Source organism: Pieris brassicae, chromosome 12 (assembly GCF_905147105.1).
Source record: "Pieris brassicae chromosome 12, ilPieBrab1.1, whole genome shotgun sequence".
In the NCBI taxonomy this organism is placed as follows: Eukaryota; Metazoa; Arthropoda; class Insecta; order Lepidoptera; family Pieridae; genus Pieris; species Pieris brassicae.
The window spans coordinates 5059241-5081267 of record NC_059676.1 but is presented as its reverse complement, the minus strand read 5'-3'; the positions used below and the strand labels follow the sequence as shown (position 1 = coordinate 5081267).

At 32.8% G+C, this 22027-nt stretch overlaps 1 protein-coding gene across 1 annotated transcript; it reads left to right on the top strand.

Annotated features, from left to right (window-relative positions):
• Window positions 1-8152: 8152 nt before the first annotated feature.
• On the top strand, window positions 8153-11960 carry LOC123717491 (endothelial lipase-like). Its single transcript, XM_045673499.1, has 6 exons — window positions 8153-8257; window positions 8684-8753; window positions 9326-9474; window positions 10312-10557; window positions 10824-11166; window positions 11890-11960. Exons 1-6 carry the CDS (start codon window positions 8218-8220, stop codon window positions 11933-11935), a joined length of 894 nt encoding a protein of 297 aa, XP_045529455.1. The 5' UTR covers window positions 8153-8217; the 3' UTR covers window positions 11936-11960.
• Window positions 11961-22027: the final 10067 nt, after the last annotated feature.

Here is a 22027-nt window from a genome sequence, read left to right as displayed (position 1 = left end):
TATTAAGATTTGTAAAATATTAGCTATTATTTTAGTATTTAAATAAATAAAGTATTATTCCAAATAAAACACTATTATTTATACATAGCGCATAATATACCACGAAATAATTACAACCTTCACAGTGAATGAAATATTAATAAATTGATATAATTCATCTGGCTATGTAACACAATTTCTTTACCTAAACTACTTCTTTACTTTACCCTAAACTTTCGATACCTAAGGCATACCCCTGAGAATACAATCAGTACATACATAGAATCGCACTATTGAAGTGTTTACAACATCTTGACATCAGGCGCGTCATCTGGGCTCAGCTGGGCTCGTCGAGGATGCTCCGTTTAACAATACACCATCAAACCTTCCACGCCATATTTTTACTAATTTTAGTCACGTTATATTTTACTTGGGATGTGTAGTATATACATAGTATAAATATAGACTTTATTCTCTGACAGTTGATTATGAAAAAAATATTATCATTTTATCTGCAGTCAGTTTTTAGTCATATGGCCTTAATTCAAAGGTCTCCCCGTATTTTGGCCTATTCTGCTCTATCTTGGCTAGCCTGCTCCAACTTTTGGCTAACCACCTGCCCATATTTTTAATTGACGTCCCTACTTCCTTTTGCCTTCTCTTGGATACCATCCTAATACATATTTTGTCCATTTCTCTTTTTTGATTTTTGTAGAACGTCATTTACTTTTGTCTTTTTCCGTATTTTTGTAGTCATCCTGTCGCGTAATTTTATGTTTAGTATATGTGTGAGCCTGGGTATCCGGAAGCTATATCCAGGATGCTTCCTTCCCTAGGTGAAATAATATGCGCTGGTTCGGCTGTCGCGTAAAAAAACAGTAAATAAACCCGTTCACATACATAGGTTCGGAAAACTTATTGTAATTTAATAGTAACTTTGTACAACACTCAGTTGTTATAAAATGATTTTGGGAGCCTTGTCTGTCTATAAGACAACGCAAAATATTATTAGGTTCGTCTAAGGAGCCAGATGTGACACGCGCACAAGTACTATCAACTAGCAATGACTCAATGGTTCGAGCGTTTGATCGGAGTCCATCGATAACAGGTTCGAACGGTTTCACCTGTTTTTCAAATAAACTGGGATTTGACGAAAAATGCAGCGATGTATTGTGCGTATTGGAAGTGTAAGTTTTACAACTTAAACAGAATTACAATTGGTGGTTTTATGTTTTACGCTTAAACATTTTACGCAATAATTCAGTTTTTTAATGATATTGAATCGTTCTTTTGCATTTAATTTTAAAAAATCTGGACAACTGTATAACTGATCGTGAATTTTACTATAACATAAAGGACGTTTTGAATTAGTTTGAACAGAAATAGAAGTTACAAAAGATTTATGCTTTTGGAATATTTATTATTCGCCGGTTTTATCATAGTAGAATTTGTTCGTTCTATTGTCATGCTTCTCTGATTGACACCGATCTAGCGCGAACAGTATACTTCTCTCTATGTTTCCTTGGAAAACTATTAGTTTTCACCGTAACTGACTAAGATTGACAGCCATAATTTAGACAGGAGAGCACGCATGTGTTCTGTATCATAACATTCGCATTTGCTTGTTTGCGTCATTGGCATTGTGTTATTTTTAAATATTTGTTTTAGTGGCGTATTCGTTTACGACCTATTTATTTAAAAATTTCCAAGCATTACTTTCCTCTGTCGACTTGAATATTCATCCTTTATAGATATGAAACCACTTCTTATATGGAAATTGTATTCGTTTTTACAACAAAAATTAGAGAATTTTCACTAAATAAATTCAAAGCCCTCGTAAAACTTAAATTAATAAATCAAGCTTTTTATAAATTTGACGAATAGTTTAAGTATCTCGTCGTATGTTCTTCTAACAAGTTCTTCTTGCCCGCTCTACACCCTTGACTTGCGAACTGTTAATAATAATTATTCCACATCTTTGACATACATTTGATTAAAAAAAGATAAATTTACAGTTTTAACTAAGATGCGGACCCTGTCCGGGAGAAGGCCTCCTCCAACTTTTTATTTTGTGCCATCGTCATCCAATTTCTACTAGCTATCCTCTCGATTCCGTAGGCCCATCGCTCTATTAGTCTACCTTTGTTCCTTTTTCCTTTCGGACCCGTCCCTTTGGTTACTGCTCTAGACCATCTGTCATCTGTACAACGGGCTACGGGGCCTGCCCTTCTCCATTTAAGCATAAGGGCACACTCCTCTTCTGATACGAAATTATGGTCCAAGTCGGTCCAGTTTTACTTTACTGGTACTCTTCTTATATATGTCTTTAATAATGTTGATGTATATGACTGGTATGTCTTGATATGAAAGCGCCTGACAAATACTTTCATGTGAGGTACAGTCAATTGCTTTAGTATAATCAATGAATGCTAGATATATGGGCTAGTTAAATTCTTGATGCTTTTCTACTATAAAATCTACCGTGTGTATATGATAAGTCGTTAAATATCCTGCCCGAAATCCAGCTTGCTGTTTAGGTTGGTGCTTTTCTATAAATATAGGTATTCTTTTTTCTAGACATATTGCGAACAGTTTGTTCAAATTTGGTAGAACACTGATAGGGCGGTAATTACCAATGTCTGATGTACTTTTTTATACAATAAAACTATATGAGATTCCCCCAAATTTTGGGAATTTCTTGATTTTTCAATATCTTGTTGAATAATGTGGTTATCAAGCTTATAAGGATATTTTTTCCAATTATTAAGGCTTCATTTGGGATACTGTCAGGATCTGGACTTCTGTCAATCTTCAGCTTAATTTTATTGGTTAGTATTTTATTGGAATCGAAGGGTGAAATTGGTGGAGTTTGTTGTAAGTCATGTTTGAAGTAGCCTTGCACTCCATCCAGATTGTCCTCATAGAGGTCACGATAAAAGTGTAATGCTATATTTATTATGAAATTTCGAGATTTAAGTTTGTCTGAGTATCTCTGGGATTTTAAAGTGTGAATCTATTTTTTCCTTGATAAGTTCTTTGAAGGCTTTCATTTGACTCCAGTTATTTATTAAGTTCCTTTCGATTATATCCTTTCTGTATTTTATATGGTCGTATTTTATCACTTATATAAATTTGTAAACTTATATAAAGCGGACAGTTCTGTCTTTTCTTCTTTGGTCTTGGATGGTTTTGATTGCAGTATATAACGTTTTTTTATTTGTTGTTTTATCTCATCCGAAATAATTTCTGGTTTTGTTTTCTTTATAGTCACGCTTGCCAAACTTTGTTTTATAGCCGTTTCAATCTTTACGTAGAATGAGTCTATGCGAACTGGTAGTAAATGTAAATTTACTATTAATTTAACTTCTTTTCTGACATTCATTCATGACACATTCATTGTTTAGTATTATGAATAAGTTATTTTGAGTTTGAGTTTGATCGTATGTATATTGGCAGGCAGGTAAAGCACGTGTGGCTTTTTGACCTTATTGATCATAAACGCGAGAACTACAATCTAGAACTAAAGGATATAAAATAGGAGGCTTACTACATAACTACGCTCAGTAAATCATAAAAAAGGTGTAGTTTTAACTTACAAGTATTGCTAAAACATATATAAAGGCGTTTGTAAAATATTTATTTACTCCTATAATAAATTTACTAGCAAGATAATGTCTTAGAGTCAGTATAATAGTTATAGTAAAGTATTAATAATAACTAAATCCTAAAGATTGCAAAGAAGGAACCTGCCTGGCTAAATATTTCTTACATTAACGCCATATAACCCGACGTAAAGAAACATATCAACAAAACAACTTACAGAATCTGCTTCATCAAGAGGTTTCACCATATATACCCAGCATACATATAAAAAGATAGTTATTACGCCTTAGAGCCGTTCGTAATCCAATACGATAAGTACGCATTTACAGTAGAAGGCTTCTTCCTAATACTCGAGCTGGTCACTGACTTCAGCCCAGTAGGCAGTATGAGACCTATTATTTAGAGGCATACAATTTATTTAAATACTTTTTAATTATAGAATTATAATTTCGATTATAAAATATATGGAAAGCTGATTTCAGAAAATTAAGGATGACTTTTCAAATGCTCTAAACTGTTCACTACTGCCGGGACACGCGTCGTTCGTCTGAAAATAAATTTAGAAGTGTCAAAAACATTTGGACACAGTTACTAAGTTTAATGTGCATCGGGTATTTTGATTTATTCGCCTCCTGGTTTTTTACCTTTGAACACAATACACGTGAATCTAACAAGTAACACTTAATTCAGGGTCCGCCATAGCAGTTTTGCTTGTTGGGTTTTTGCGCAGTAGATGGCAAAATTGCGATATAAGTGTATAAGTCCCTGAAATTATAATTTGAGATACAAATCAAAGACAAATCAAATAATAGACTAGCAATGTTCATATAAAAATAAATATACCGACAATTCTAGCTATAGTAGAATGGCGTGACTGATAAGGAGAAATACATGATATGATTTAATCTAAAGAAATATATAAAACAATCTTGATCTTTTATATTGTATTTCCGCTAAAACTTATTTCGCGTCAATATAACTTAAAAAAAAATTCGTTTTTTATAACGTTAACAACAATTTTATATTTATAGCAACAAATTCCTTAATGAAAGGGAAGATGAGACAAATTTTTTAGGATGGCTTGCTTGTTACTAAATAAAAACCGCTAATATTGTGAGCTGTCTTTTCTTAATATATTAGTATATTTTAAACATATATTTTTAAGACTACCCCTGATCTAGGTATATGTAATAAAAATTTAATAGAAATTTATAAATCTTTAGTGCGGCATCCCAACCATTATAAAATTTGCGACGTTGCCGCACTTGAATTCAACCATTCCTATTAAATGATTGGCACCTTGTTAGGCGCCAGTGCGTAGGACAGACTATTATAGTGATATCGATAGGCGGTTTTCTTAACATTTCGAATTATTAAGTAATAATTTATTTATATCTTGATATAGGTTATGACATCCATCGTCAAAATTTGTGATTACCACAAGAGTTACGCAAGTTACTCACCGGTACATAACGGAAGTCCTCATTCCATATGCAAAACCCACATTGACTGCTCTTGAGGATGAACTGCTTTATTTTTGAACAACAATATCCCGCACCGATTTGGTGAGGTGGAAGTGTATATCCAAGTTGGGATCAATCGTTTAGATCGGCTAGCTCGAAGTCCTCAACTCACTCCAATTGAGCATGTCTGAGATGTTCTAAAGAGATTTGTAGGATCACTGCAACCACTTTAAAGAGCTAATTCATCAGAGTGCAAAAAAGATTATTTACACAAATGTCAACGTATTCCTCAAAATGTTATTAAATCATCGCGGAAAGCATGACCAGAAGGAACCAAGCTGTGATTTTGGCAAGAGGAGGTGACACTCGTTATTAGGTGTTTACATTGGTAACTTTATTTCGTTTTAAAAAAGTTAAATAATCTTATTGCCGACGTCTTCTTTACGTTTGGCCGTGTACGTCGGTTTTAAATAATTCATTAAAAAAAATTAAAAAATTCGCAGAATTCACTTCACGCATATTAATTAACACGATTATGAGTATACAGACTACGTCAGATATTTAAATTTCATTTATTTAACTGAAATCGACAGTAGGACGTAAATTTCCTCAAGGGTTAATATATACGATTGAATAAAGTCAAATAATCGAATTAATTAATCAATTCGTTATATAAATATTATTATGTTTTATTCAAGCCCCCTTAAGAATAAAGTTCATCGTACATTTCTAGATAATAAATAATATCATATTTTGATAATCGTTATTATCACACAGATATCTGTTTACAATCGGTTGTCAATTGCCAAAAGATATTTATTCCGACCACTGTCATGTCGAGAGAGTGTATAATTAGTGTGTAATTTAGTGCTCTGTGCATTGAGTACAAAACATATGACTATATTTTTCATAGGAATAGATTTTCAATGTATATGTATTATAATTATTAATGAATTTGATGAAAAAATCGTTTTGTATTTGAAACTGAGTGACTCAATCTGGCGGCCAATCAAATATTTATCATACTTTATTAGTATTATAAAATTTAGTTCTTATCTTTAATATTACTTCCTATCTGTTCTAATATGACGCATTAGTAATTTTCCGGTGTAAACAATTCATTTATTTTTAATTTTATAGTAACTTAACCTTCAGTATTATGTGGTATAATTTTAATGTTTTTTATTTAAATCATATTTAATATTTTAAGCATTGTCACTTATCGATGGGTTCATATGGGGTTGACCCTCTCTCTATTAACGGCGAGAGAGCCGATGGCAGACCATGCTAAGAGCTCCTGGTGAATTTTCAGACTTGAATTCGTGTATGCGTTGATATTAATAACTTAATTCTATCCTCAACGCCACGCTTCGGCTGATAGAGACTAAACATTTTTATATTAAATTATTACTTATTATATTATACAATCGCAAGATCCGTACGTTATAGGTATACCAAAACAAATAAATATTGCATATCGTTATAAAATGGGTAGAATCTATATGGCCAAGAGATTTGTTTTACTGTCCTATTAGAGGTGAGATTCTGAAATGAGATTTAACGTCTGACTCAAACATCAAAAATTTATTGGATTTTGACATACGGAAGACATAGTTCCCGCTATGTACCGTTTCTGAATTTCATCCTTTGAGTCATGAAATCTCTAAATATTAAAAAGTTTGTTCTTAAATAATATTTTCGATAATATCATCGAAGTTAGGTAAGCACCTTTCAATACTTCTTGTATTGAGTGTTTCAAAGTAGTATGTTGCTATATTTATAATACTTACTTTTATGCTAAGTATTCAACAATCACAGTAACAAGGATTAGATAAATTATTGATGTTGCAAGGGCCGCCGCTTCTACACCCGCCACATTTGACACATACGAAAAATCTATGAAATATTATAATTTCAATTTAGTTTTAAAGCACAGTATATGTATTTGTCTATGCATCTCATTATCTGTGGGTCGATCTCGATCTTGACGTTTCTCACGAACTTTTTAAATTTCTATTTTTAACATCCTTTTATCTAGTATAGTCTTTTGTTAACATAGCTTGTACACATTCAAATTATAAGTTTATAATAATACAAATAGCTTTAATCCGGTTAAAAAATTGTTATCTTTCGATTCTTTTATCTGTTTTGTACTTTTTCACAATTTTATAACATTGTTTCTCTTCATTTGGGTTGCCGAGAAGGAAACATTTATCGACGCGCATCTTGTTTTTTTTGTTCCCTTGTCTCAAATTGTATTAACATCACAAATTTCAAATTAAGAAGATCTTTATAAATTTGTGATGTTCAAAGTTTGCTAAAATTAAAAGAAATTTTTAGATACATCTTTAACTGTACAACACTATAGGAAAATTATTTACAAAATAATCAAGGTCTGATAATGCGCTGTCGTGAAGGACAATAAACTTTTATTTGTATTCAAATCTTAATAATTAATTTTATATCAATCATATCAGATTATCAGTCTAATCAATCTATTGATGAAAAGACGCCGCTTTTTACGAGATATTTTCAGAAAATTAAGGATGACTTTTCAAATGCTCTAAACTGTTCACTACTGCCGGGACACGCGTCGTTCGTCTGAAAATAAATTTAGAAGTGTCAAAAACATTTGGACACAGTTACTAAGTTTAATGTGCATCGGGTATTTTGATTTATTCGCCTCCTGGTTTTTTACCTTTGAACACAATACACGTGAATCTAACAAGTAACACTTAATTCAGGGTCCGCCATAGCAGTTTTGCTTGTTGGGTTTTGTTCCCTTGTCTCAAATTGTATTAACATCACAAATTTCAAATTAAGAAGATCTTTATAAATTTGTGATGTTCAAAGTTTGCTAAAATTAAAAGAAATTTTTAGATACATCTTCAACTGTACAACACTATAGGAAAATTATTTACAAAATAATCAAGGTCTGATAATGCGCTGTCGTGAAGGACAATAAACTTTTATTTGTATTCAAATCTTAATAATTAATTTTATATCAATCATATCAGATTATCAGTCTAATCAATCTATTGATGAAAAGACGCCGCTTTTTACGAGATATTTTTTTAACGGTCACTTTTTTATCAATTTTATCAAATTATTTAAGTATTTAAATGCGTCCCTACTAAACATAATATAGTATTGCATTGATAACTTTTAAGACATGTTGTTCAAGGTGCTAGTACTGTGCCTTGCTGTGGCGGGTAAGTTGATATTTTTTTAATAATTTACTTAGATCTTTGAAATCATCTTTCAGTTTCAATTAAAAATGTTTCAGTGGACCAATTTGGTTGCAAATTTGATAACACTTAACTTTAGCAATTTATCACAACTTTATATGTTTATTACTAGTTAGCTCCAATGCTCCATTTTAAGTATGTATTTCTGTAATAAATAAATAAGTATCGTACTCGTTTGTCACTTTCTATTAAGTTGGCTTTACGCTGGAACGAAGAGAGACAAGATATGGGTTTGTTAATTAATTATGCAGATTTAGTTTTGACGAAGGCTATGATTTCTAATATACTTTAGATAAATTTACGACATTGAACAGCAGTATTCAATGTCGTAAATCGTCGTGTTACTGCTAAAATATTTCGTATATTTTTAATAATGTGTCTTGTTTCCAGGGAGCAGTGGAGCGTATGAAAGCATTAAACCATCTAACGGAAGATTGAACGTATACTACGCGTATACCAGGTAACGTTTTAATTTATTAAATGGCAACATTAAGGTAATAACTAGACTAAATGACCATAGGGTGAGATTCAGAACAGTGTCGCGAATTATGGCTCATGTCGAAGTCCACTTCATTCAAACTGAAGAGCATACGAATTACGTATATGTTTTAACTGAATATATGTGTATAAATAACGTAATATATGTTCTCTTTAGAGTTCTTAACTTTTCAATTGATTGTTTCTTGCAGTTTCACTTGGTATTAATATGATTTTATCTATTTTTGCAGTAAATGCATTATTATTTTGTTATATGGCTTCACAGATTAGAAACAAAATTTTCACTCTAATTATGCCAAAAACAAAAGAAAGATTTAGCTAACTTTGACAAGAACAATGTTTCTGAATATGATTATGTTAGTCAAGTTGACTTGGCTTAGTCCGGAGTTTGACCGTCTTACAATAACGTCTCTTAAATCTCAGCCATAGATAAAGTTCAACCTTTCCGCTCACCTATTATGTGTCGTATAGTTTTAAATTAAACATAATAACATAATGTTGTATACATAAAAATATGTCCAAAATTTTTCTTAGAGATAACATACGTAATCTTGAGAGATTCAATGGAACGATCCAGTCTATAGGAGAAACTTCATTAGCCGGCACGCGTAATGCCACAACCATCATAATCCATGGTCACGAGGGAACTGCTTTTACCAGTCTAAATCCTACTGTTAAAGATGGTAAGTGTCGACAAAAATATAATCGCAATATTAAAAATATGTACTAGAAATACGTTGTTGTTTAAAGCAAGCTTTTATATTAAAATTTAAAGGCCGGCAATGCACCTACTAACATGAATGCCCATGGGATACGGCAGCTGCGTTTTTGACCTCTCCAAAAGATGCTGTGCCCACTTATAAAAAAATATTTTAACGCAAATAAAGTTCGGTGGCGCTTGTTGTATAGAAATGTATAAATAAATCTCTTTGTAAATAGCTAAGTAACAACTGACTTTAATGCTTTAAAATAAGAGCTTATAACTGACACAAAATTAGGAGTAGAGGGGTTGTGACCCTAACAAAGACAAACTTGGCTTACCTGAGGATCCATAAATCTAATGACACTTATGTTATTGTGCATTTTCGGAAACGAGAATGTTAAAATACAATTTATAAGTGTGGTAAAAACTAAAGGGCTCTATATTGGCTTCAAGTGTACGACGGTTGTTTACATTTGGTTAACGCTTCTCATTATTACACCTAAATTATTTATATGTAACTTAACTAAAGTTAGGTTACATAACTCGCATGGCAACTTATTTCTTGAGATAAGAACTTTCTAGAAAATATGTTAAGTTTAGAGGTCAGGAATTAGTGACAAACACAAATACATTTTCGCATTTCTATACCAATTAATAGTTTTCCTTAAAGCTATGATGATGCTAGGTATGATCAACTTTCTATGGCTTATAACCAACCACCCCCCCCCCCCCCCCAGGAAGGCCTAGCAATATGTTTTTAGGGCTAATTTGATAGCCACAAAAGGTTCTATGTATTCAATTAATTTTGATTTTCCAGCGATGCTAACTGCTTTCGATACAAATGTCATTGTTGTGGACTGGTCCCAATACTCTCTACAGAGTTATTCCAATGCTGTAAGTGCCGTGCCTAGTGTTGGTACTGCTGTGGCTGAACTTATTAGTAATCTCGTAAAAGCAAACGTTACCACTCTCAACGATGTGCATTTGGTCGGATTCAATCTTGGAGCGCACATTGCCGGATACGCAGGAAGAACCCTGAACGGTGAAGTTGCAAGAATCACAGGTAATGCCTATTTCCAACATATTATTGGTGTATTAAAATTATTTTTATTTATTTGCACTACATATAATTGAATACATTCCGTATTTTCTGTTGTTTCTATTTATCTCAAAATTTATTGATTAATTTTGAAGTGTTAAATATTTGTTTAATTTTAAATAATTTACCAGACTTGTGTTAATTAATATTTTGTTATATTTAAATATTATATGTATATTAAAATACTATTGAATCGATCAACTTGGGAACTAACAATAAGCACGCTTCAGGTCTGGACCCTTCACGTGATCAATGGGGAGCAAATTCCCGGCGTCTTTCTTCAAGGGACGCGCTGTACGTCGAAGTTATTCACACTGATGCTTTCGGCCTCTTTCCGAGGGGTATCGCAGATGCCATTGGTCATGTAGACATCTACCCCAATGGTGGGGATGGTCAACCAGGATGTATTCTATCAGGACCTTGTAGCCACAACCGTGCCTGGGAACTGTTTGCCGCATCGCTGACAAACACCCACCTCAGGGCTAACCAATGTTCAAATTTGTCTGATATGAGATGGAATACCTGTAGGGGATTCCTAATTCCCTTGGGCACGAATGATCTTTTTAAACTTGGGTAAGCATCACAATTACTATGGTTATAATTTATTACAGCTCTAAGGGTTGTTTAGTTAATACAGTGCAATCAAACTGATTTAGTTTTAAAAGGAGGCATATTGATTATGGCTATCTAGGTATGATCAACTCTAATCTATCTTAATCAGTGATTTAAGAGCCAGAAAATGTTGTGTAAGGTGTATAAGACGTGATAAATATATCTACTCTTTGTTTATTTACGTTTAATCCAACATACATTACAATAACAGCGGCGCTACAATCTGTAGATCTTGGCCTTCTGTATCAGTTTCATGATCATTTTATAGGTAGCTAGATCTGCTTTCTGTTCCTGACACATGCCGTCGAATTTAAGGTCTAAGGCATGCCATTTCACTACGTTTTTCATCACCGACAAGCAAATAAATTACCCACGTATATAGTAAGTTCATCCGCTGTGATTCGAAGGCACGACATCAGAGTTTAGAGGCCCACGCTCAAGCCAGTACCATCACTGCACATACATTATATCGACAGTAATATTGATTGAATATAAGGATCGACAAACAAACGACTTTATGACAAAGACAATTTGATTATCTGATCACGATTTTATTAAGCATTAATGTTAATTAAAGTACTTAAGTTCGTGATATTATCTATGTTAAACTGCGTCGTATTGTTAGTTGACGTAAAGTTAAAGATGCTGTTATTTTTAATTTTAACATTAATTAAATTATTTCAGAACTGGAATATTCCGTGTAAACACCAAGAGGAACTACCCTTTCTAGATCGAATAAAATATATGACCGACTATTTAGTGTTTTATTTATAATTGATTTTAATAACAATCTCATTTTAGATCAATATTTTTCAACCATATGAAAATATTTTAGTACAGTTAAAAATCTAGATTTCTTTTAACTCTTGCCTCTATTAGATATAGGAGGCTTCCGACCCACACGTTAAAAAATATTCTTGATAAAGATGTTGTCAGTAGGCAGTATAGGTATGCGACGAAATAGCCATAAAATACATAAATTACAGCATTTATAAAGGTGCTGGTAAGAATTTAACGTTAATTTACTGGTCCGTCGAACGCTCCTTCAGGACTTTCGTTATATAAGTAAGTTCAGATGTAAACTGATTGATGGCTACTGAAACATTAATGTTTATGTATTTTATTGAGAACACCAAGTTACAGTGTCTATTACACGGCTGTGGGAGCCTGCATGTTGCACCACGATATATTTGAAAAATTTACTATAATTTTGACAATAATTATAAGTAACTTAACTGTTCTTATTGACACTATGATTATTAATATTTATATAATATAGCTTTTATATAAATAATTAATCTGATTGTACCATTTTAATTGCAAATAAACGATTTATAACTATAATAACCATTGTAACATTTAAAGTGAATTGTGATAATGTTAAACACATTTTAAATTAATAAAACGTAGTTCAAAACTCTGACGGTAATTATGGACTTTCTTCTAGGACTTTCTATCAACAAACAGTTGTCAACTAAAGTATGCAATAACCGTGCCTCTGTAGTCAATTGCAATAATGAGGTTGGGTTTGCAGAAAAAATTCTACCTTTCTAGAGCCCTGCAATGGTGAAAGTCAAATAAAAATCAGTATAAAATAAAATAATTGATATTAATTTATTCATTATTATCTTAGTAATTAAAAATGTTTTTCAGTGGAATTTAGACACATTTATTTTATCAGACATAATGTACACGTTTAGAATCCCAAGAGCTCACGATATCGATTTGACTAATTAAAAAGAAAGGTCACTGAACTCTCTAGTATTATAATCTAAAATAGAAAAAGCTATCTTTAGAGCAAAATCTCACTAGGATTCGTACACAATCGTTTAAAAGGATTTATCGTGTCTATTTCGAGCGTTAATGAATCCTTCTTTGAGTATCTTTTAAGCTTTCTATACCTTACTTTTTACATATTCGACGGAGTTCTTTAAATCTCAATAACTAATAAGTCAATGTCCAGAAGTGTACCGTCAACTTGTGGCAGTATCTCGCTGACGATAGCTGAAAACAAATGAATCGTGTAGATGTGTAAAATGCAATAAATTATCTTAAATTAAAAACAATTATAAAATAATTGTTTCCGACTCTCACACAACTTTCTAGTTACATGTACCTATAGACATGTTATATTTAAATATTAATTTGTACTTTCATGTCCAGGCTGCTATGGGACTGGAAGCAAACAAAGATAGTTACATGCAGTTGAGTTACTATTGAAAGTGAATGTAATATTCTGTTCCATAATGAAACAACAGTTATACAGATATGTCATATGTGTACAAATAAAGAAAGAGCCTACAACAAATTAATTACAATGAATGATTAATTATTTATACAAAACACAAAAAACAGTTAATAAGTATCCTTTTTTATGTCTGGGCCTCAGATTTCTGTATCTGTTTCATGATCATTTGTTAATCTAATAGGCAAGCAGGTGTGACTTATGACTGATGCCTTCTGTGCCCGACGCACACCGTCGACTTTTTGTGTATAAGGCAAGCCGGTTTCCTACGATGTTTTTCGTCACCGTTCGAGCGAATGTTAAATGTGCACATAGAAAGAAAGTCCATTGGTGCACAGCCGCGGATCGAACCTACGACCTCAAGGATTAGTCTCACGCTGAAGCCCATAGGCCAACACTGCTCTAACAAAAAACATTTAAATGTAAATAATCTGAACCATTCCACTTAAACATCAAAATCGGTCCAGCCATTTATTGTATGACGGCTTTGTCGGAAAAGAGACGATCGTCCTGGTCGTGGCATTGTTAATGATAATATCGGCACGATAAGGTAATAGAAACTCGAAATAAACACATCGACCAAACAACTGTAAAACTTCTAATTGTCCATTTTATACTGAACCATAGATAACATTACGTTTAGCTGTCAGTTGTGTTTTGTTATTTCGTGTTACTTTGCGATATATCAGTTTTAACAAATAAACGGCCTGACTGATATATTTTTTAGATTGCTGTTTGCTGCGTTTTGTTATATGTTTATAACATTATATATAACGTTTTACATTACATCCCACGGAAACGGGATAAAAAGTCCGTCTGCTGGTTCTAAGCTAACTCTAACTAACTAACTTGAATTATAAATAGTGTAACAAACGTGACCTTCTTTTATATAGATAGATAGATTTAATGCACCAACAAGGCCACATATTCAAAGAAAAACAGACTAAAGCGAATGAGTTTTCTAGATACTCGTAATAAGTGCGGATAGCGTACAATGTGATAAAACCTATTAAAATATTACTTAGTAATATCCTATTCACAGGTATAGATTTTTTCTCAGAAATGCCATGTTTCTCATAGACAAGCCACCTAGAGCCCGTGCATCCTAGCAGTTTTGCAAACGTTCTTAAGGTCGTCCTATGCGCTGTTCGAATAATGGTCTTATCCATGATGTGACACGTTTTGTCCCTTTTGAATCTAAAATGTAGATATTGTAATCTTAGTTATTTTTCTAACTATAATATAAATTTACATCTATGTACCCCAGACCAGTGTCTATATAAACCCGTGAATGTTTAAACTCATTTTCGTATGATAAGAATACAAAAGTATTATTCAGAATTCGAATTCCAATATAGCGACCATCAAGGGAAATGTCTGATCTTTCGAGCATACCACGTGTTAGCTATGTCGGTCACAGAATGCCAATTAATTAGTCCAGTTTGAATGTCGGGACACGTGCGTCCAAAGGCTTTTAGTGGTGAGTTCATTTAAAATAGATGGGACAGATTACTTGAGGGTGTCTAGACCTAGACTGTATTGCTTACCTTCATATTGTATAAATGTATGTTTACACAAAATTACCGGTATTTCTATATTTTTTAAACCTTGATTATGATGCAACAGAAAGTGGTAAATGTATTAACCATAGATAGGCCATTTGAGATAGACTTTAAATTAAATTAAAATCTTACAAATGCTTTTAATTCACACATATGCTCACGCCACTCATGCTTTAGTTTTTTTATTCTTCTTATTCTTATAGTACGTCTCCACTACTGGAGGTTGGCGGTCAGCTCGTCATACTTCTTATTCTTCGCCAAGCGCATCAGCTGTTCTACGCTGGTTCGACGACTTCCTCCTTCTGCTAGCACGTCTTTTCCCTCGACCGACCGATCGATTAATCATCTCCAGGTATTTTAACCCCTCTTGGTGAAGTGCCTGGGCCCACAACAATGATTCCATATTCCGCTGCATATCTAAAATCATTGACAATTTAAATTAAAATACTTTTTTAAATTTATAGTATAATAGAAGTACTGAGTATATACCAGACCTTATCATTTACATAAAAATGTTTCGTTTTCATTAGTATTATTTTTACTTTATTGACTATATAATTTGATAAAGATAATGAAATAATAATAAGTCTTGATGTGGCATGAGGTCAAGTAGTCAAATATAATACATAATGATGACTAACAAGTTTTTAAATGGTGGTTTCCATTTTCTGGTACACACTATATGTATGTTTCAAATAATATGTACATTTTAACTAACACTCAAATGCACATGTCCTAAGTAACTTATCTTCTTCTTTTTAATGGTCATAGTGAGTTCTCGGGATCGTTTGGCGCGCCTAAGAACTTTTCATTCGTGGCTCTATGGACCCAGCTTATCCTCAAAATTCTTCGGTAACACCACATTTCAAAGGCGTCGAGTTTCTTAATGGTTGCCTCCTTCGAGGTCCAAACTTCACAACCATATATTACAACCGGCCAGATGTAACATTGAAGCATCCTACTCCGGAGGTGTAAACTGATGTCGTTGTTGTAATGAGAAAGGTACTCTACCTTTCTCATTTGGTTGAAGGATTCACGACCAATTTCTATTCGGGTCTTTACTTCAATTTCAGATTTCCATGCGTCAGTCACCCATGTGCCTAGGTACTTGTATTTAGTGACTCTCTCCAAAATAGCACCTGCCACCGAGATTGTTGGGTTCAAGTATTCTTTTCTAAAAACCACCATAAACATGGTTTTGGCGAGGTTTATTGCTATCTTCTGGTTCATGTGTTACTTTAGTTTAATCGTAGTGTATAGTCATCTCTTTGAATGACTGTTGACCTGTTACCACAGACTTCTAAAGATCTTTTATAGGCACCAAATCATCGTGAGGAGATGGTATTACCTGTAAAATGCAATACTGTGATGAGGCAAACAAACTTAATACATATTATTATTAAATATAAATAGGTATTAAATAAATTAACTATTGTTTAAATTTCTATTGCGCAGTTTAGAGTTGAGTTGCAGTTTGTTACAAATTATAAATTGTGCTTATGTTATAGTCTCGGCACGTAACTTGGTCAGATTATGCATGGTGAACAAAATTTCATCGCGCTCATATTTTTAATAGGAAAAAACCTTAAAGTCACTTATAGTATTTGTACTGTATCGGTACTGGGCAACTTATTTGTGGTTCATTTAAAAGCTTATTCAATAAAGTGTTATCTAATTGCACCCTTTTAATTTCACTAATATTTCTCTTTTGTACACAAGTCAGTTTTTAGCAACATAATCTATATTGAGAGATTTAATTTTAGAAGGTACCTATGGAACTTAGATAAATCAACGATATGGTTAGACTCATTAAATAAATGTTTGATAAAGGACCTTTAGTCAAGAAAAATTTACGGAAAAAGTTTATTAAGGTTTACCTCCTGTATGTTTAAATCGAAACTAAATCTAGGCTTAACTCCTGCACGTATGAGATAGGATATTATCCTACGATTTAGTGGACCCGGTGCTCCATAAAACGGTACTAAGTAAACAGAAATTATTCCTGATATGCAATGCCTATTGTTCTCGGATATTAATTTTTTTACAATTCTCTTTTATTTAATATTTACTAAATTGAAACAAAATATATGTTCCGAGTTTTATAAGCTTTCCAGCAAGCATGGTATTACTATAAAATATGACGTAAAAATTACTGACATTCCTTGGTTAAGGAATTCCAATTGTATAACTGCAACCTACGGATCCTGAATACAACGCCTGAGAACTTATACCCGAACTAAATCTCGTCTGCCCGAGTATAGAAGACATTGAATACAAAAGGTTGAAATGGCATAAAATTTTCCATAAATTATTGAAATGAATCAGCTCAAAAATTAATTTAACGTAACATTTCAACGAGCAAGTATTAGTACTAATTAAAACCCCTTTTCTTTTACAATAGAATGTAGTAAACATTCTTATTATATACTTATCCTATTTTAAATTTACACTTTAAATACCTTTTTGAGATCAGCGCCATCTATAGTACATTGTATACAACTTGTTACATTTTAGTTAGTTTTTATTTTATTCCAACTTCCGCATGTATTTCAGTATATTTAATTATAACTACTGACCTTTTAATGAAGACTTTATAAATATATTCATCTAATATTTTGTTACAAATTCTAAATGTCGTCTAAATTATAAAACATAAAATCGACTTGACTTCAAAAGGAAATGATAATCAGATGTCAAGTCTGACAGTTGACGATTGATCACGTTAATACATACATTAAAATCTAAATATTATACTGGGTAATGCTTTAAGTATCTGTTAAAGTTTTTTTTAAATACGCCATCTACTTTGTTGATGTGTAAATATCATGACTTTTAAATAGTAGTTATTTTATTGTAGGCGAATGCCGCTATGGCGTTGATTTCTGAATTGTAACTTTTGATATTGCAAAAGCTATCAATTTACTTTTCATGAACCTGTACATTTGCTGGGGGAAAAAATTGAATTTGGGACAAACGCATCTCTCTGCGTTATGCATAATTTTCTAGCCGTAACTAGTTTTATCAGCTATTTATATTCCCATGAAATCGAAACCAAAAACCTCCGTTGTACTTGTAAAAGGTCAAAACATTCCTCTTAATTTTACTTATTTATTTAAAAATCAGTAGGCCGGCCACATAGCGTTGGGTCCGTTGGGTCCTTGGCGACTCGGCGCTCATCGACTAGGTGGACTAATAACGACATCATCAAGGAGCTTGTCTCCCACTGGATACAGAAAGGCCTGTGCAACGCGTAGGTGCTGGAGGATAATGGAGAAGGACTACGTCCAAAATGGATTAAATAAAGAGGATGATGTTGATTTATTAATACGTTACCAATATCAACTCGTATAATCATTAAATTTCGTTGTTAAAAATTACTAATCAGTTAAAAATCGACTACTAATGTTGTGTGTTTTTGGAGGAACGTGAACGATGAAATAACAACTTATGTTATACAGTACACTCAGTTTTCTAGAAACGACATAAAACGATCATACTGTATTGTTATTAGAACAGAAACCAAACCAACCTAGGAGTCCAAGCACCTCTCTTTCCAATTCTTCGCGATTTTAACGGATTGAAGAGTGCTTATCCGCAGCTATTCGGTAGTAGCGGTAGTAGCTGATCGGTTATAGAGAGCGCATTGTTGGGTGCCTATCTCGAACCTAATTATTTGTTTTTTTGATTATTTTTGTTTATTTCTATTAGTTTTTCTACTTTACCAAAAATTTCTGTTAATGTTATTTTGTGCTTTTTTTATTTTTAATTTTCTTTGAAACACTTATGTTTAATTCAATTATACATTTTAGATGAAAGATTTTGTAAAATATGCAGTAGATTTAGTACTATTTATGATGTGGTAAACTTTAATAAATAAATAAACAGTGCAAGATGTCTGAAGTTGTGTCTTATAGAATAACAATAAATTGTATAGTATGATGTCTTTATTAAATTGTATAGGTAATGCACAATGAAAATCGGTTCAGTAGACTTCTTAGAAATTAAACAAAAGTAATAGTAATAAATAAAATATAAAAATAAAATTATAGATGCCTACCTAAGCCACCTAAGGTTTGCAGACGACTTGGTTCTCTTATCTGAAACAGGAAAAGAAATCTAAACTAGAACCAGACAGACAGATAGACATATACCTGGGTAAACAAATAAGCTTACACCACAATAATAATGATCAAGAACTAGAACGTAGGACACAGCTTACCTGGAACAAATACTGTACAATGAAGGACATATTCAAACGCAGCATGCCGATCAAAGTTAAAACTAAAGTACTAAACTCGTGCCTAATACGGTGCCGTACGTATGCTCGCCAAACATGGAAATTTAACAAATAATAAAATAGCTGACTTTTATCCTAATGGTGGAGGGAGCCAGCCTGGCTGTCTTCTCCATAGGCCGTGTTGTCATAATCGCGCCTGGGAATATTTCGCGGCCTCTATCACACACGGCCATTTACAAGGAAACCAATGTTCGTCATTACTCCAAATGAACTTGAACAGATGTCGTGGTTTTCTTCACCCAATGGGCAACAACGGTTTGTCAAAACTTGGGTAAGTACATAGAAAGTTTAATTAGATTTTTTGAATTCTATTACTTAAATACTTTTGAGTTTAACTTGTATCTTCATATAAAACTTTAAAAAAACGCAATTAATAATGTTAATATAAACTATAATTGTTGTTACTATGGTGTCATTAATAAGTGTATAAAATATAGAAAGTGTTAAAACGTTTTGAAGGTCACGACGACAAATGATAAGGACTAAGCGTTCAACAGCTATATTTATTAATAATTATTATTTATGAATTTATTTATTTTATAAAATAATTATGATATTATTTTCTTTACAGAAGCGGAATTTATCGTCTAAATACTAAAGGAACGTATCCTTATTTATTGACTTGGTTTTAATTCGACTAAGCTCCATCACTCTTCTCAAATAATGTTACGATAAAACAACTATTAAGATAAGATATTAAGATTTGTAAAATATTAGCTATTATTTTAGTATTTAAATAAATAAAGTATTATTCCAAATTTAACACTATTATTTATACATAGCGCATAATATACCACGAAATAATTACAACCTTCACAGTGAATGAAATATTAATAAATTGATATAATTCATCTGGCTAAGTAACACAATTTCTTTACCTAAACTACTTCTTTACTTTACCCTAAACTTTCGATACATAAGGCATATCCCTGAGAATACAATCAGTACATACATAGAATCGCACTATTGAAGTGTTTACAACATCTTGACATCAGGCGCGTCATCTGGGCTCAGCTGGGCTCGTCGAGGATGCTCCGTTTAACAATACACCTTCAAACCTTCCAAGCCATATTTTTACTAATTTTAGTCACGTTATATTTTACTTGGGATGTGTAGTATATACATAGTATAAATATAGCCTTTATTCTCTGACAGTTGATTATGAAAAAAATATTATCATTTTATTTGCAGTCAGTTTTTAGTCAAATGGCCTTAATTCAAAGGTCTCCCCGTATTTTGGCCTATTCTGCTCTATCTTGGCTAGCCTGCTCCAACGTTTGGCTAACCACCTGCCCATATTTTTAATTGACGTCCCTACTTCCTTTTGCCTTCTCTTGGATACCATCCTAATACATATTTTGTCCATTTCTCTTTTTTGATTTTTGTAGAACGTCATTTACTTTTGTCTTTTTCCGTATTTTTGTAGTCATCCTGTCGCGTAATTTTATGTTTAGTATATGTGTGGGCCTGGGTATCCGGAAGCTATATCCAGGATGCTTCCTTCCCTAGGTGAAATAATATGCGCTGGTTCGGCTGTCGCGTAAAAAAAACAGTAAATAAACCCGTTCACATACATAGGTTCGGAAAACTTATTGTAATTTAATAGTAACTTTGTACAACACTCAGTTGTTATAAAATGATTTTGGGAGCCTTGTCTGTCTATAAGACAACGCAAAATATGCCACGCGTATCAAAAGTACATACGCGGGCAGTACCTAGTAAAACCGTTGACGGTTGTTATGTCAAAGTATCTTCGTTCTACAATAAACATAAAGAAATCGGCGCGTGAATGTTATTAGGTTCGTCTAAGGAGCCAGATGTGACACGCGCACAACGCGACTCAATGGTTCGAGCGTTTGATCGGAGTCCATCGATAACAGGTTCGAACGGTTTCGCCTGTTTTTCAAATAAACTGGGATTTGACGAAAAATGCAGCGATGTATTGTGCGTATTGGAAGTGTAAGTTTTACAACTTAATTGGTGGTTTTATGTTTTACGCTTAAACATTTTACGCAATAATTCAGTTTTTTAATGATATTGAATCGTTCTTTTGCATTTAATTTTAAAAGTCTGGACAACTGTATAACTGATCGTGAATTTTACTATAACATAAAGGACGTTTTGAATTAGTTTGAACAGAAATAGAAGTTACAAAAGATTTATGCTTTTGGAATATTTATTATTCGCCGGTTTTATCATAGTAGAATTTGTTCGTTCTATTGTCATGCTTCTCTGATTGACACCGATTTAGCGCGAACAGTATACTTCTCTATATGTTTCCTTGGAAAACTATTAGTTTTCACCGTAACTGACTAAGATTGACAGCCATAATTTAGACAGGAGAGCACGCATGTGTTCTGTATCATAACATTCGCATTTGCTTGTTTCCGTCATTGGCATTGTGTTATATGCTAGACCTAGACTGTATTGCTTACCTTCATATTGTATAAATGTATGTTTACACAAACTTACCGGTATTTCTATTTTTTTTAAACCTTGATTATGATGCAACAGAAAGTGTTACATGTATTATCCATAGAAAGGCTATTTAAGATAGACTTTAAATTAAATTAAAATCTTACAAATGCTTTTAATTCACACACCCTCACACATATTCTCACGCCACTCATGCTTTAGTTTTTTTTTTATTCTGTTTGTTCTTCTTCTTCTTGTAGTACCTCTCCGCTACTGGAAGTTGGCGATCAGCTCGTCATACTA